The 12901-nt window shown below is 47.7% G+C and overlaps 1 protein-coding gene across 1 annotated transcript; it reads right to left on the bottom strand.

Moving 5' to 3' along the window:
• Positions 1–366: 366 nt before the first annotated feature.
• ndufa2 (NADH:ubiquinone oxidoreductase subunit A2) lies at positions 367–12883 on the bottom strand. The gene is made up of 3 exons (XM_078231757.1): positions 12662–12883; positions 2570–2676; positions 367–591 (listed from the first exon to the last, which is right to left on the bottom strand). The coding sequence occupies exons 1-3, from the start codon at positions 12769–12771 to the stop codon at positions 503–505; spliced, it is 306 nt and encodes a 101-aa protein (XP_078087883.1). The 5' UTR covers positions 12772–12883; the 3' UTR covers positions 367–502.
• Between the last annotated feature and the right edge of the window lie 18 nt (positions 12884–12901).

The following is a 12901-nucleotide window of genomic DNA, read 5'->3' as shown; positions in this document are numbered from 1 at the left end:
CTGAGACATCTTCACCACTGGAATTACTTCCAAGAGTGTTTAGTACTCCAGTTTTTAGATATGAAAGAAGTTAAACTAACTTCAATCCACTCCAGGCAACTGGGATGAAGATCTCTGAAACCCATTAAAGAAACTAAGTGGAATGAGGTTGAGAAATCCCAATGCAACTCACAACACAAATTGGCTTTAAATCTGACACCAGTAATGGGAAACTGCAGCAATGAAAGCAATCATGGTATATGTAGTCAGGCCAGTGGGGACAAGTTGAATATTTTATCCAGCTTCAGTTTGCTCATGAACATGATGTTAAAGCCGGTGGCATTTGGAAAACGACCATAGAAACTGACAGAGCACACGGGACTCAAATGCATTTTAATTTAGATTTATTTTACAGTTGCATATCTCTCCACTGGGAAACCAGGCAAGACGGTGGAAGAGAAACATTCCCATGCTATTATTTTTTATTAAGCTTTTTTCCTTCACAGTCCAATTGCTCCACAGTTCACGGTTTGGTAATCAGAGACTCAAGTGCCTTTGCCACCTGCTCGGAGTCTAAATTATCCAACGGTACATTTCTCTCTCTTCCGAACTCTGGAACGGGAGGGAAATAAAGAAAAACATGCATCGTGAGCAGCTCAATGCTGTTATCTCATTTATTGCAGAGCTTGGTGTTTAGTCAAGCAGTTTCACTGAAGTGTCATGCTTGGAAGAAATAGCAATTTACTTGCACTTCCCCCTTTATAGTGTGGAGATGGGAGGAGGGGGTAATGGAATAGGAACTTGTGTTTTGACAGCACCTTTCGTGATCTCATGATGTCCCAAAGCATTTTACAGCCAATGACACAGTTTCAAACAGCATTCTCACTTCTAATATAGGAAACACAGATGACAATTTATATACAAATATCACACAAGCTGGTGGCACTGCTGCCTCACAGCGCCACGGACCCAGGTTTGATTCCCTGCTTAGGTCACTGTCTGTGTGGTGTTTGCACGTTCTCCTGGTGTCTGCATGGGTTTCCTCCGGGAGCTCCGGTTTCCTCCCACAGTCCAAAGGTGTGCCGGTAAGGTGGATTGGCCATACTAAATTTCCCCTGAGTGTCAGGGGGACTAGCATGAGGTTATGGAGATAGGGCCTGGGTGGGATTGTGGTTGGTGCAGACCCATGGGCTGGATGGCCTCTTTCTGTACCGTATGGAGATATGGAGCAGATTATCCAGTTTAGTGATGTTGATTGAGGGATAAATGTTGGCACCAGAATACGACAGAGAACTCCCCAGATCTGCAAAACGTATTGGCTGAGGGATCTTTAATGTCAGTCTGAGAAGGTAGGTTTAATATCTAAAGGATGTCAACTGAGAGTGCAGTACTCTACTTCAAACCAACTGCATGGTAAAGCAAATATAATTCAAAATAAATATTTTCCTGTTCTTTAATTGTGTTTTCCAATTTATTTTTCCCTTCCTACACTGTACAGTTCCACTGGAACTTTCTGTAGTATGTGGATTGGATCCTTAGATGGTTATATACTTAGAAGGAAACCTGCCCCCAACACCTGGACAAAAATTTATTTACACTTTACTGATAGATTGTCGCTGAAATCCGTATGAAACAAGACATTTCCCCATCTGTTAGAAACTGAACTGAAACTAAACTGAATGATAAGCCAAATGAGTAATAAATCATAACTTGCATTTATATAACCCCTAGGGTATTTGAATGTTGATGAAACATGACAGAGATGCACAGGGAGTTGTTAGGATAGAATAACCAAATAGCCAAAAGTTTGGTCAAAAAGGAAGGTTTTAAAGAATGTCTTAAAAGGAAGAGAGAGGGGTTTTAGGGGGGGGAATTCCAGAGTTTAGCCACATAAAATCACAGCCACCAAAGTGGAGTTATTGAGATCAGGGAGGTGCAGGAAGTCTGAATTGAAGGAGTGCAGAGAACTTGAAAGGTTGGAGGAGTTTACAGGGATGGAGAGGAGCGAGGTCATGAAAGGACAAGAATGAGCATTTGCAAATCAAGGTGTTCCTGGACCGGGAGCCAGTGTGGGCTAACAAGGATAGGTGGTGATGATGATGAGACTTGTTAGTAATTGGGCAGCGGAGTATTAGGATGAGAGTGATGACTGCTGGGGAGTGGAACACTTTGGGCAACTGCAAGTTATACAGATACGCTATGGTTAGGGATAGAGGTAACCTTCACATCACTTCCAGCAAATTCTCATCTCCCACCTCAAAAGTGCCTATCTTATTGTTTTATTTCCCATTTCAGCCATCCTGTGGTGTCGGGGGTAGACCCCTGATAAATATGGGACAGATCTGGATCCCTTCCAGTTGGATCGGACCACCCAAATACATTACAATTAGACCACCCAGCCAGCAGAGTAGAGTTTATAGAAGCTGACAGCACAGCAGGCAACCAGGATCTATCTAACTCGACACACTCCCCCCTCAGTCAGGGCTGGATTGAAACTCTGAAAGCAAAGTAAATAGTCTAAAGCCACATCAATCCGTTTGCCCGATTTAAGGTGCTTTTCGTATGGGATCCGTAGTTCAGAATTCCTTACCATATCGAGCCCAGGCTTTAGACTGTACACCGGCACATTCCCGGATGAGAATAGGAAATTCTGGATTGGCCTTCTTCAGTGCCACATAGTTCTGCTCAATGAATTCCCTGATTGAACCAAAGACACCAACAGTCACTCCACAGGATCACTGAATGATATACCAGTTCTTTTGAGATACCCAATTAGTTTCACACCCAGCTCTTTCCCTCAAAGCCCTGAATGTTTTCATCCTGCAAGTATTTATGAGTCTTATTCCACACCCAATCAGACACTGCGTCCCAGATTATAACTTGGTGCATAATATTTTCACGTTGTTTCTGGTTCTTTTGCTAATTATCTGAAATCTGTGTTGAACATTCCTTTAACTTGTTTTTGTGAGGGTTTAAAATACCCAAAACTGACACTGTGCTCGAAGAGACAGTGTTATCCTCTGTGACTGCATAATAAGAAGTTTCACGACACCAGGTTAAAGTCCAACAGGTTTATTTGGTATCACAAGCTTTTGGAGCGCTGCTCCTTCCTCAGGTGAGAGGAGAGTTGGGTTCACAAACACGGCATATATAGACAGAGACACAATTTACAAGATAATGGTTGGAATGCGAGTCTTTACAGGTAATCAAGTCTTTACAGGTACAGACAATGCGAGTGGAGAGAGGGTTAATCACAGGTTAAAGAGATGTGAATTGTCTCAAGACAGGACAGTTAGTAAGATTTTTCAAGCCCAGCAATTGGGAGGGGAGTGGGGGGGGGGGGGGTGCTTACACATAGTGTGACATGAACCCAGAACCCCAGTTGAGGCCGTCCTCACACATGCAGAACTTGGCTATCAGTTTCTGCTCAGCGATTCTGCGTTGTTGTGTGTCCTGAAGGCTGCTTTGGAGAATGCTTACCCGAAGGTTGGAGGCTGAATGCCCTTGACTGCTGAAGTGTTCCCCAAAGGAAGGGAACACTCCTGCCTAGTGATAGTCGTGCGGTGTCTGTTCATCCGTTGTCGTAGCGTCTGTATGGTCTCACCAATGTGCCATGCCTCAGGACATCTTTTCCTGCAGCGTATGAGGTAGACAACAATCGGCCAAGTCGCAAGAGTATGTACCGTGTACCTGGTGAGTGGTGTTCTCACGTGTGATGGTGGTATCCGGGTCGATGATCCAACACATCTTGCAGAGGTTGCTGTGGCAGGGTTGTGTGGTGTCGTGGTCACTGTTCTCCTGAAGGCTGGGTAGTTTGCTGCAGACAATGGTTTGTTTGAGGTTGCGCGGTTGTTTAAAGGTAAGTAGGGGGCGGTGTGGTGATGACCTTGGCGAGATGTTCGTCTTCATCAATGACATGTTGAAGGCTCCGGAGAAGATGTCGTATCTTCTCCGCTTTGTACCTGTAAAGAATTGTTTACCTGTAAAGGCTCACCTTCCAACCATTATCTTGCAATTGAGTCTCTGTCTATATATGCCGTGTTTGTGAACCCACCTCTCCACTTACCTGATGAAGGAGCAGAGCTCCGAAAGCTTGTGATACCAAATAAACCTGTTGGACTTTAACCTAGGTGTTGAGAGACTTCTTACTGTGCCCACCCCAATCCAACGCCAACATCTCCATATCATGTCTGCATAACCTCAGGACATCCCAAAGTGCTTTATAGTTACTAAAACTTTTGAACTATCTGCACACAGCAAGACGATAAGACGTAGGAGCAGAGTTAGGCCATTTGGCCTTCGGGTCTGCTCCGCCATTCAACGAGATCATGATTGATCTGATACAGTAATCCTCGACTCCACTTTCCCACCTTAGCCCCATAACCCTTATTCCATTACTGATTAAAACTCTGTCTGTCTCTCAGCCTTGAACATACTTAACGACCCAGCCTCCAAAGCCCTCTGTGGTAAAGAATTACACAGATTCACTACCCTCTGAGAAGAAATTCCTCCTCATCTCTGTCTTAAATGGGTGACACCCTTACTCTGAGATTGTGCCCTGTGGTCTTAAAATCTCCCACAAGAGGAAAACAAACTTTCAGCATCTACCCTTGTCAAGCCCCCCGAGAATCTGATATGTCTCAATAAAGTCACCTCTCACTCTTCTAAACTCCGATGAGGACAGACCCAACCTACTTAACCGCTTCTCATGAGAAAATCCCTCCCTCCCCGGGATCAGCCTAGTGAACCTTCTCTGGACTGCCTCCAATGCCAGTATATCTTTCCTTAGATAAAGGAACCAAAACTGTTCACAGCATTCCATGTGTGGTCTAACTAATGCCTTGTATACCTTTAGAAAGATTCCCTTACTTTTAAACTCCATTCCCTTTGAAATTAAGGCCCAACATCCCATTCACATTGCCTGCGAGCTTTCTGTTAATTATTTCTCTCACAGCGATGAGATATCTGACCAGGTCAATTATTCTAGGTCACGGTTGAGGAATAAATGTTGGCCAGGTCACAGGGTAAAACTCTTTTTCTCTTTGAATTGTGCTATAGGATCTTTTACGTCCCCCCTGAGGAGCAGACAGCACCACAGAATGACCTCTCATCTGAAGGACAGCAACTCAGACACTGCAGGACTCCCTCAGCATTGCACCAAGTGTTAGCCTAAATTATCTGCTCCAAAGCACAGGCTTGAATCTGACTCAAGTGTAGCGCACACTATTAACCGAGCCACTACTAACACCTGCAAATCTGGCTACAAGGCTAAGCTCTGAACAATATTGTCCACCCATCTCTCGTAGCAAGTTTAAACTGGCAAGAAATTCATCTTTTCTTCAAATGACAGAACAGCTGACTGCAGCTAATATCGCAATGGTCTGATAAGTTGTCACAAGGAATTATCAATCCAAAGTTGCTGCAACATAAACATTTTCTCAATCACTTTTGCCATGTGTTGGTTAAGTGCATTATAGGGATCATTTGTTCCAAGGGCCAGTTTCATGTCTTGTTTCCCATCATTCACCTCTAGATCTCCCTTCTTAATTCTTCTTTTCAGCCAATTCTCAACACCATTTTGTTCAAATATAGGAAATGCTGCAATTTATGTTCAAATATCTCACAAACTGCAGTGAGATACTGATCAGATTAACTGTTTTCGTGATGTTGATTATCATTGTCACATGTATTCAGGTACAGTGGAAAGTATTGTTTCTTGCGCACTTTCAGACAAAGCATACTGTTCATAGAGTACATAAGGGAGGAGGGAAGGAAAGGGTGCAGAATATAGTGTTGCAGTTACAGATAGGGTGAAGAGAAAGATCAGCTTCATATACAAAAGGACCATTCAAAAGTCTGATGGCAGTAAGGAAGGAGCTGTTCTTGAGTCGGCTGGCATGAGTTTTCAGACTTCTGTATCGTGTCTGGGGTGCATGGGGTCCTTGATTATTGCTGCCTGGTTTTCAGAGGCAACAGGAAGTGTAGACAGAATCAATGGATGGGAGGCTGGTTTGCGTGATGGGCTACGTTCACAACTCTTTGTAATTTCTTATGGTCTTGGTCAGAGCATGAGCCATACCATCCAGAAAGGATGCTTTCGATGGTGCATCTGCAAAACTTGGAGAGAGTCGTAGTGGTCATGACGAATTTCGTGAGCTTTATGAGAAAGTAGAGGCGTTGGTGAACTTTCTTAACTATAGCTTCGGTGTGGGGGAACCAGGACAGGTTGTTGGTGATCTGGACACTCAGAAAATTGCAGCTCTCGACCATTTCCACTTCATCCCCATTGATGTAGACAGGGGCATGTCCTCCACTATGCTTCCTGAAGTTGACGACTATCTCTTTCATTAATAGACATTAAGGGAGAGATTATTGCCATAGGAAGGGGCTGAGGACACAGCCTTGCAGGGCACCCGTGTTGCGGATTATCATGGAGGAGGTGTTGTTGCCTATCCTTACTGATTGCTGTCTGTGGGTGGGGAAGTCTGGGATCCAGTCACAAAGGGAAGAGCCGAGGCCCAGGCCACGGAGTTTGGAGATGGGTTTTGTAGGAATAATGGTGTTGAAGGCTGAGCTGTAGTCAACAAAAAGGAGTCTGACATAAGTGTCCTTGTTGGCCAGGGTTGAGTGTAGGGCCAGGGAGATGGTGTCTGCTGTGGACCTGTTGCGAAAATAGGCAAGCTGTAGTGGATCCAGGCAACCTGGGGGACCGGAGTTGAAATGCGCCATGGCTAATCTTTCAAAGCGCTTCATGTTGATGGATGCCAGAGCCACCGGGCGATAGTCATTAAGGCACACTGCCTGCCTTTTCTTTGGTACAGGATGATGGTTGTCTTCTTGAGGCAGGTAGGGACCTCAAATTGGAGTAAGGAGAGGTTAAAGATGTCTGCGAATATCCCCGCAAACTGGTCCACACAGGTTCTAAATTCTTGTCCAGGCTAGTTGCTTTACGTGGGTTAACTTTCAAGAAGGCCGATCTGACATCTATGATGGTGACGTCAGATACCGGCTCAACTGAGGCTCACAGGGCGGATGACATCCTCTCACTGATCTCTTGCTCAAAATAAGCATAGAATGCGTTGAGCTCATTGGAGAGGGGTGCATTGTTGCTGGCAATTTTACTCATCTTCACCATGTAGCCTGTAATGTGCTTGTTGAGGGATATATGTTGGCACCAGAACACCAGAGAGAACTCCCCAGATCTTCTACAAAATAGTGGTCGAGGGATCTTTTACATCCACATCAGAGGGCAGATGGAGCCTCAGTGTAATGTCTCATCCAAAAGCTAGCAACTCTGACAGTGCAGTACTGAGTAATTTTCAACTAATTTCATGGTAAAACAAATATCACTCATAGTAAACATCTCCCTGCTTTGCGTTTTCCAATTTATTTTTTCTTTCCCACACTCAATATTTCAACTAGGAGCTTTCTTTAGTATTTGGGTTGGACCTTTGATGGTTATTTGCTCAGGTGAAGGAAACCTGCCCCCCACCATCTGGTCAAAGATTTATTTACACTTCACTCACATGTAGGAAAAATGAGCCAAAGGGCCACAATTTTCCGAGAGGAAAGTGCAGCAAAATCACAAGGACATAGGAAGGTTATTGAATCAGTAAGAGATCTTGTGACTCAGCAGGTAGCGCCCTGCCTAGGAGAAACAACCTGTAAAATCCTTTCAACAGTCCCTCAGTATTCATTCCCCAATGCTCCCTCAGCGCTGAACCCCCCCCGACAGTGCGGCGCTCCCTCAGCGCTGACCCCCCGACAGTGCGGCGCCCCCTCAGCGCTGACCCCCCGACAGTGCGGCGCCCCTCAGCGCTGATCCCCGACAGTGCGGCGCCCCCTCAGCGCTGACCCCCCAACAGTGCGGCGCCCCCTCAGCACTGACCCCCCGACCGTGCGGCGCTCCCTCAGCGCTGACCCTCCGACCGTGCGGCGCCCCCTCAGTGCTGACCCCCCGACCGTGCGGCGCCCCCTCAGCGCTGACCCCCCGACTGTGCGGCGCCCCCTCAGCGCTGACCCCCCGACAGTGCGGTGCCCCCTCAGCGCTGACCCCCCGACAGTGCGGTGCCCCCTCAGCGCTGACTCCCCGACAGTGCGGCCCCTCCTCAGCACTGACCACCCGAGTGTGGCGCCCCCTCAGCGCTGACCCCCCGACAGTGCGGTGCCCCCTCAGCGCTGACCCCCCAACAGTGTGGCGCCCCCTCAGCGCTGACCCCCCGACAGTGCGACGCTCCCTCAGCGCTGACCCCCCGACAGTGCAGCACTCCCTCAGTGCTGACACTCTGACAGTGCAGCACTCCCATCCATTGACTCCGTCTACACCTCCTGCTGCCTCGGCAAAAACAGCCAGCGTAATTAAGGACTCCATGCACCCCAGACATACTCTCTTCCACCTTCTGTCAGGAAAAGATACAAAAGTCTGAAGTCACGTACAGGAATCACAAGGAGTTGGTCTGCAGGTGCAGCAGATAATTAAGGCAAATGGAATTTTGTCCTTTGTTGCAAGAGGGATGGAGTTTAAAAACAGCGAGGCTATGTTGCAGCTGTATAAGGTGCTGGTGAGGCCACACCTGAAGTACTGTGTACAGTTTTGGTCTCCTTACTTGAGAAAAGACATACTGACACTGGAGGGGGTGCAGAGGGGATTCATTCGGTTGATTCCGGAGTTGAGAGGGTTGGCTTATAGATTCATAGAGTCACAGAGGTTTACAGCATGGAAACAGGCCCTTCGGCCCAACTTGTCCACGCCGCCCTTTTTGTTTAAACCCCTAAGCTAATTCTAATTGCCTGCATTTGGCCCATATCCCTCTTTACCCATCGTACCCATGTAACTATCTAAATGCTTTTTAAAAGACATAATTGTACCGCCTCTACTACTACCTCTGGCAGCTTGTTCCAGACACTTACCACCCTCTGTGTGAAAAAAATTGCTGGACACTTTTGTATCTCTCCCCTCTCACCTTAAACCTATGCCCTCTAGTTTTAGACTCCCCTACCTTTGCTAAAAGATATTGACTATCTAGCTGATCTGTGCCTCTCATTATTTTATAGACCTCGATAAGATCACCCCTCAGCCTCCTACGCTCCAGAGAAAAAAGTCCCAGTCTATCCAGCCTCTCCTTATAACTCAATCCATATAGTCCCAGTAGCATCCTAGTAAATCTTTTCGGCACTATTTCTAGTTTAATAATATCCTTTCTATAATAGGGTGACCAGAATTGCACACAGTATTCCAAGTGTGGCCGTACCAATGTTTTCTACAACTTCACAAGACGTCCCAACTCCTGTATTCAATGTTCTGACCAATGAAACTAAGCATGGTCTGTCCACCTGTGACTCCACTTTCAAGGAGCTATGAACATGTACCCCGAGATCTCTTTGTTCTGTAACTCTCCCCAATGCCCTACCATTAACTGAGTCAGTCCTGCCCTGGTTCAATCTACCAAAATGTATCACCTCACATTTGTCTAAATTAAAATCCAACTGCCATTCATCAGCCCACTGGCCCAATTGATCAAGATCCTGTTGCAATTGGAGATAACTTTCTTCACTGTCCACTATGCCACCAATCTTGGTGTCATCTGCAAACTTACTAACCATGCCCCCTATATTCTCATCCAAATCATTAATATAAATGACAAATAACAGTGGACCCAGCACTGATCCCTGAGGCACACCGCTGGTCACAGGCCTCTAGTTTGAAAAACAACTCTCTACAACCACCCTCTGGCTTCTGTCAAGAAGCCAATTTTGCATCCATTTAGATACCTCATCCTGGATCCTGTGAGATTTAACCTTATGCAACAACCTATTATTCGGTACCTTGTCAAAGGCCTTGCTAAAGTCCATGTAGACAACATCAACTGCACTGCCCTCATCTACTTTCTTGGTTACCCCTTCAAAAAACTCAATCAAATTTGAGAGACATGATTTTCCACTCACAAAGCCATGCTGACTGTCCCTCATCAGTCCTTGTGTCTCTAAATGCCTGTAGATCCTGTCTCTCAAAATACCTTCCAACAATTTACCCACCACAGATGTGAGGCTCACTGGCCTGTAGTTCCCAGGCTTTTCCCTGCAGCCCTTTTGAAACAAAGGCACAACATTTGCCACTCTCCAATCTTCAGGCACCTCATCTGTGACTATCGATGATTCAAATATCTCGGCCAGGGGACCCGCAATTTCCTCCCTAGCCTGCCACAATATCCTGGGATACACTTCATCAGGTCCCGGGGATTTATCTACCTTGATGCGCTTTAAGACTTCCAGCACCTCTTTCTCTGTAATATGTATACTCAAGACATCACTATTTATTTCCCAAAGTTCCCTAACATCCATGCTTTTCTCAACAGTAAATACTGATGAGAAATATTCATTTAGGATCTCACCCATCTCTTGTGGATCCGCACATAGATGACCTTGTTGATCCTTAAGGGGGCCTACTCCCTCTCCCTTGTTACTCGTTTGCCCTTTATGTATTTGTAGAAGCTCTTTGGATTCTCCTTTGCCTTATCTGCCAAAACAAACTCGTGTCCCCTTTTTGCCCTCCTGATTTCTCTCTTAACTCTTATGAGGCGAGACTGAGTAGACTGGGGCTATACTTATTGGAATTCAGAAGAATGAGGGGAGATCTTTCAGAAACAGATAAGATTATGAAGGGAATAGATAAGATAGAAGCAAGGAAGTTGTTTCCACTGGCGGGTGAAACTAGAAGGCATGGCCTCAAAATAAGGGGGAGGAGATTTAGGACTGAGTTGAGGAGGAACTTCTTCACACAGAGGGTTGTGAATCTATGGAATTCCCTGCCCAGTGAAGCAGTTCAGGCTACCTTATTGAATGTTTTTATGGCAAGGATAGATAAATTTTTGAACAGTCAAGGAATTAAGGGTTATGGTGAGCGGGCGGGTAAGTGGAGATGAGTCCACGAAAAGATCAGCCATGATCTTATTGAATGGCGGAGCAGGCTCGAGGGGCCTGATGGCCTGCTCCTAGTTCTTATGTTATGTACCAACTGACTCAAGAACAGCTTCTTCCCTGCTGCTGTCAGACTTTTGAATGGACCTACCTTGCATTAAGTTGATCTTTCTCTACACCTTAGCTATGACTGTAACACTACATTCTGCACTCTCTCGTTTCCTTCTCTATGAATGGTATGTTTTGTCTGTATAGTGCGCAAGAAACAATACTTTTCACTGTATGTTAATACATGTGACAATAATGAATGAAATTTTTTTAAAAATCAAATCCCTCAGCACTGACCCTCTGACAGTGCGGCGCTCCCTCAGCACTGACCCTCTGACAGTGCGGCACTCCCTCAGCACTGACCCTTTGACAGTGCGGCACTCCCTCAGCACTGACCCTCTGACAGTGCGGCACTCCCTCAGCACTGACCCTCTGACAGTGCGGCACTCCCTCAGCACTGACCCTCTGACAGTGCGGCACTCGCTCAGCACTGACCCTCTGACAGTGCGGCACTCCCTCAGTACTGTCCCTCTGACAGTGCGGCACTCCCTCAGTACTGACCCTCTGACAGTGCGGCACTCCCTCAGTACTGTCCCTCTGACAGTGCGGCACTCCCTCAGTACTGACCCTCTGACAGTGCGGCACTCCCTCAGTACTGACCCTCTGACAGTGCGGCACTCCCTCAGTACTGACCCTCTGACAGTGCGGCACTCCCTCAGTACTGTCCCTCTGACAGTGCGGCACTCCCTCAGTACTGTCCCTCTGACAGTGCGGCACTCCCTCAGTACTGACCCTCTGACAGTGCGGCACTCCCTCAGTACTGACCCTCTGACAGTGCGGCACTCCCTCAGTACTGTCCCTCTGACAGTGCGGCACTCCCTCAGTACTGTCCCTCTGACAGTGCGGCACTCCCTCAGTACTGACCCTCTGACAGTGCGGCACTCCCTCAGTACTGTCCCTCTGACAGTGCGGCACTCCCTCAGTACTGACCCTCTGACAGTGCGGCACTCCCTCAGTACTGACCCTCTGACAGTGCGGCACTCCCTCAGCACTGACCCTCTGACAGTGCAGCACTCCCTCAGTACTGACCCTCTGACAGTGCAGCACTCCCTCAGTACTGACTCTCTGACAGTGCAGCACTCCCTCAGTACTGACTCTCTGACAGTGCGGCACTCCCTCAGTACTGACCCTCTGACAGTGCAGCACTCCCTCAGTACTGACCCTCTGACAGTGCGGCACTCCCTCAGTACTGACTCTCTGACAGTGCAGCACTCCCTCAGTACTGACTCTCTGACAGTGCAGCACTCCCTCAGTACTGACCCTCTGACAGTGCAGCACTCCCTCAGTACTGACTCTCTGACAGTGCGGCACTCCCTCAGTACTGACTCTCTGACAGTGCAGCACTCCCTCAGTACTGACTCTCTGACAGTGCAGCACTCCCTCAGTACTGACTCTCTGACAGTGCAGCACTCCCTCAGTACTGACTCTCTGACAGTGCAGCACCCCCTCAGCACTGTCAGCCTGGGATTGTTGTGCTTATTTCTTTGGACGGGGCTGATCATTCTCCCGGTCCCCGGAACCGGCTGCTCTGCCCCCTCACCGGGACTCCATCACCCTCCCAGTGCCCTTCACACACACACACACACACACAGCTTCCTCCTCCCTGCCCAGACCCCAGGAGCTGCATCCTTCCCGCGGAGGCCCCGCTGCCACTGACCTGGTGCCCTGGCTGGCACGCGAGCTCTGGCACAGGTGGATGCGGAGTTCCCGCAGGTTCTTGCTGAGTTTGGAGCCGATGCCTCTAACCACAGCGCCAGCCGCCGCCATCTTACTCCCCTGGGGCTGGTCCCGGCACCTCCACCAATCCGATAGAAATGGGGACGCCCTCGCCAATGGTGCGCTGATGGAGGCGGGAGAACTCGCCGAGGATTGTGGGATCGGTCTGGAGTTGGGAGGA

The sequence above is a fragment of the Mustelus asterias genome, chromosome 16, assembly GCF_964213995.1.
Source record: "Mustelus asterias chromosome 16, sMusAst1.hap1.1, whole genome shotgun sequence".
Taxonomy (NCBI): Eukaryota; Metazoa; Chordata; class Chondrichthyes; order Carcharhiniformes; family Triakidae; genus Mustelus; species Mustelus asterias.
The sequence above is the reverse complement of the archived record's forward strand: the minus strand, read 5'-3'. Positions and strand labels throughout refer to the sequence as shown.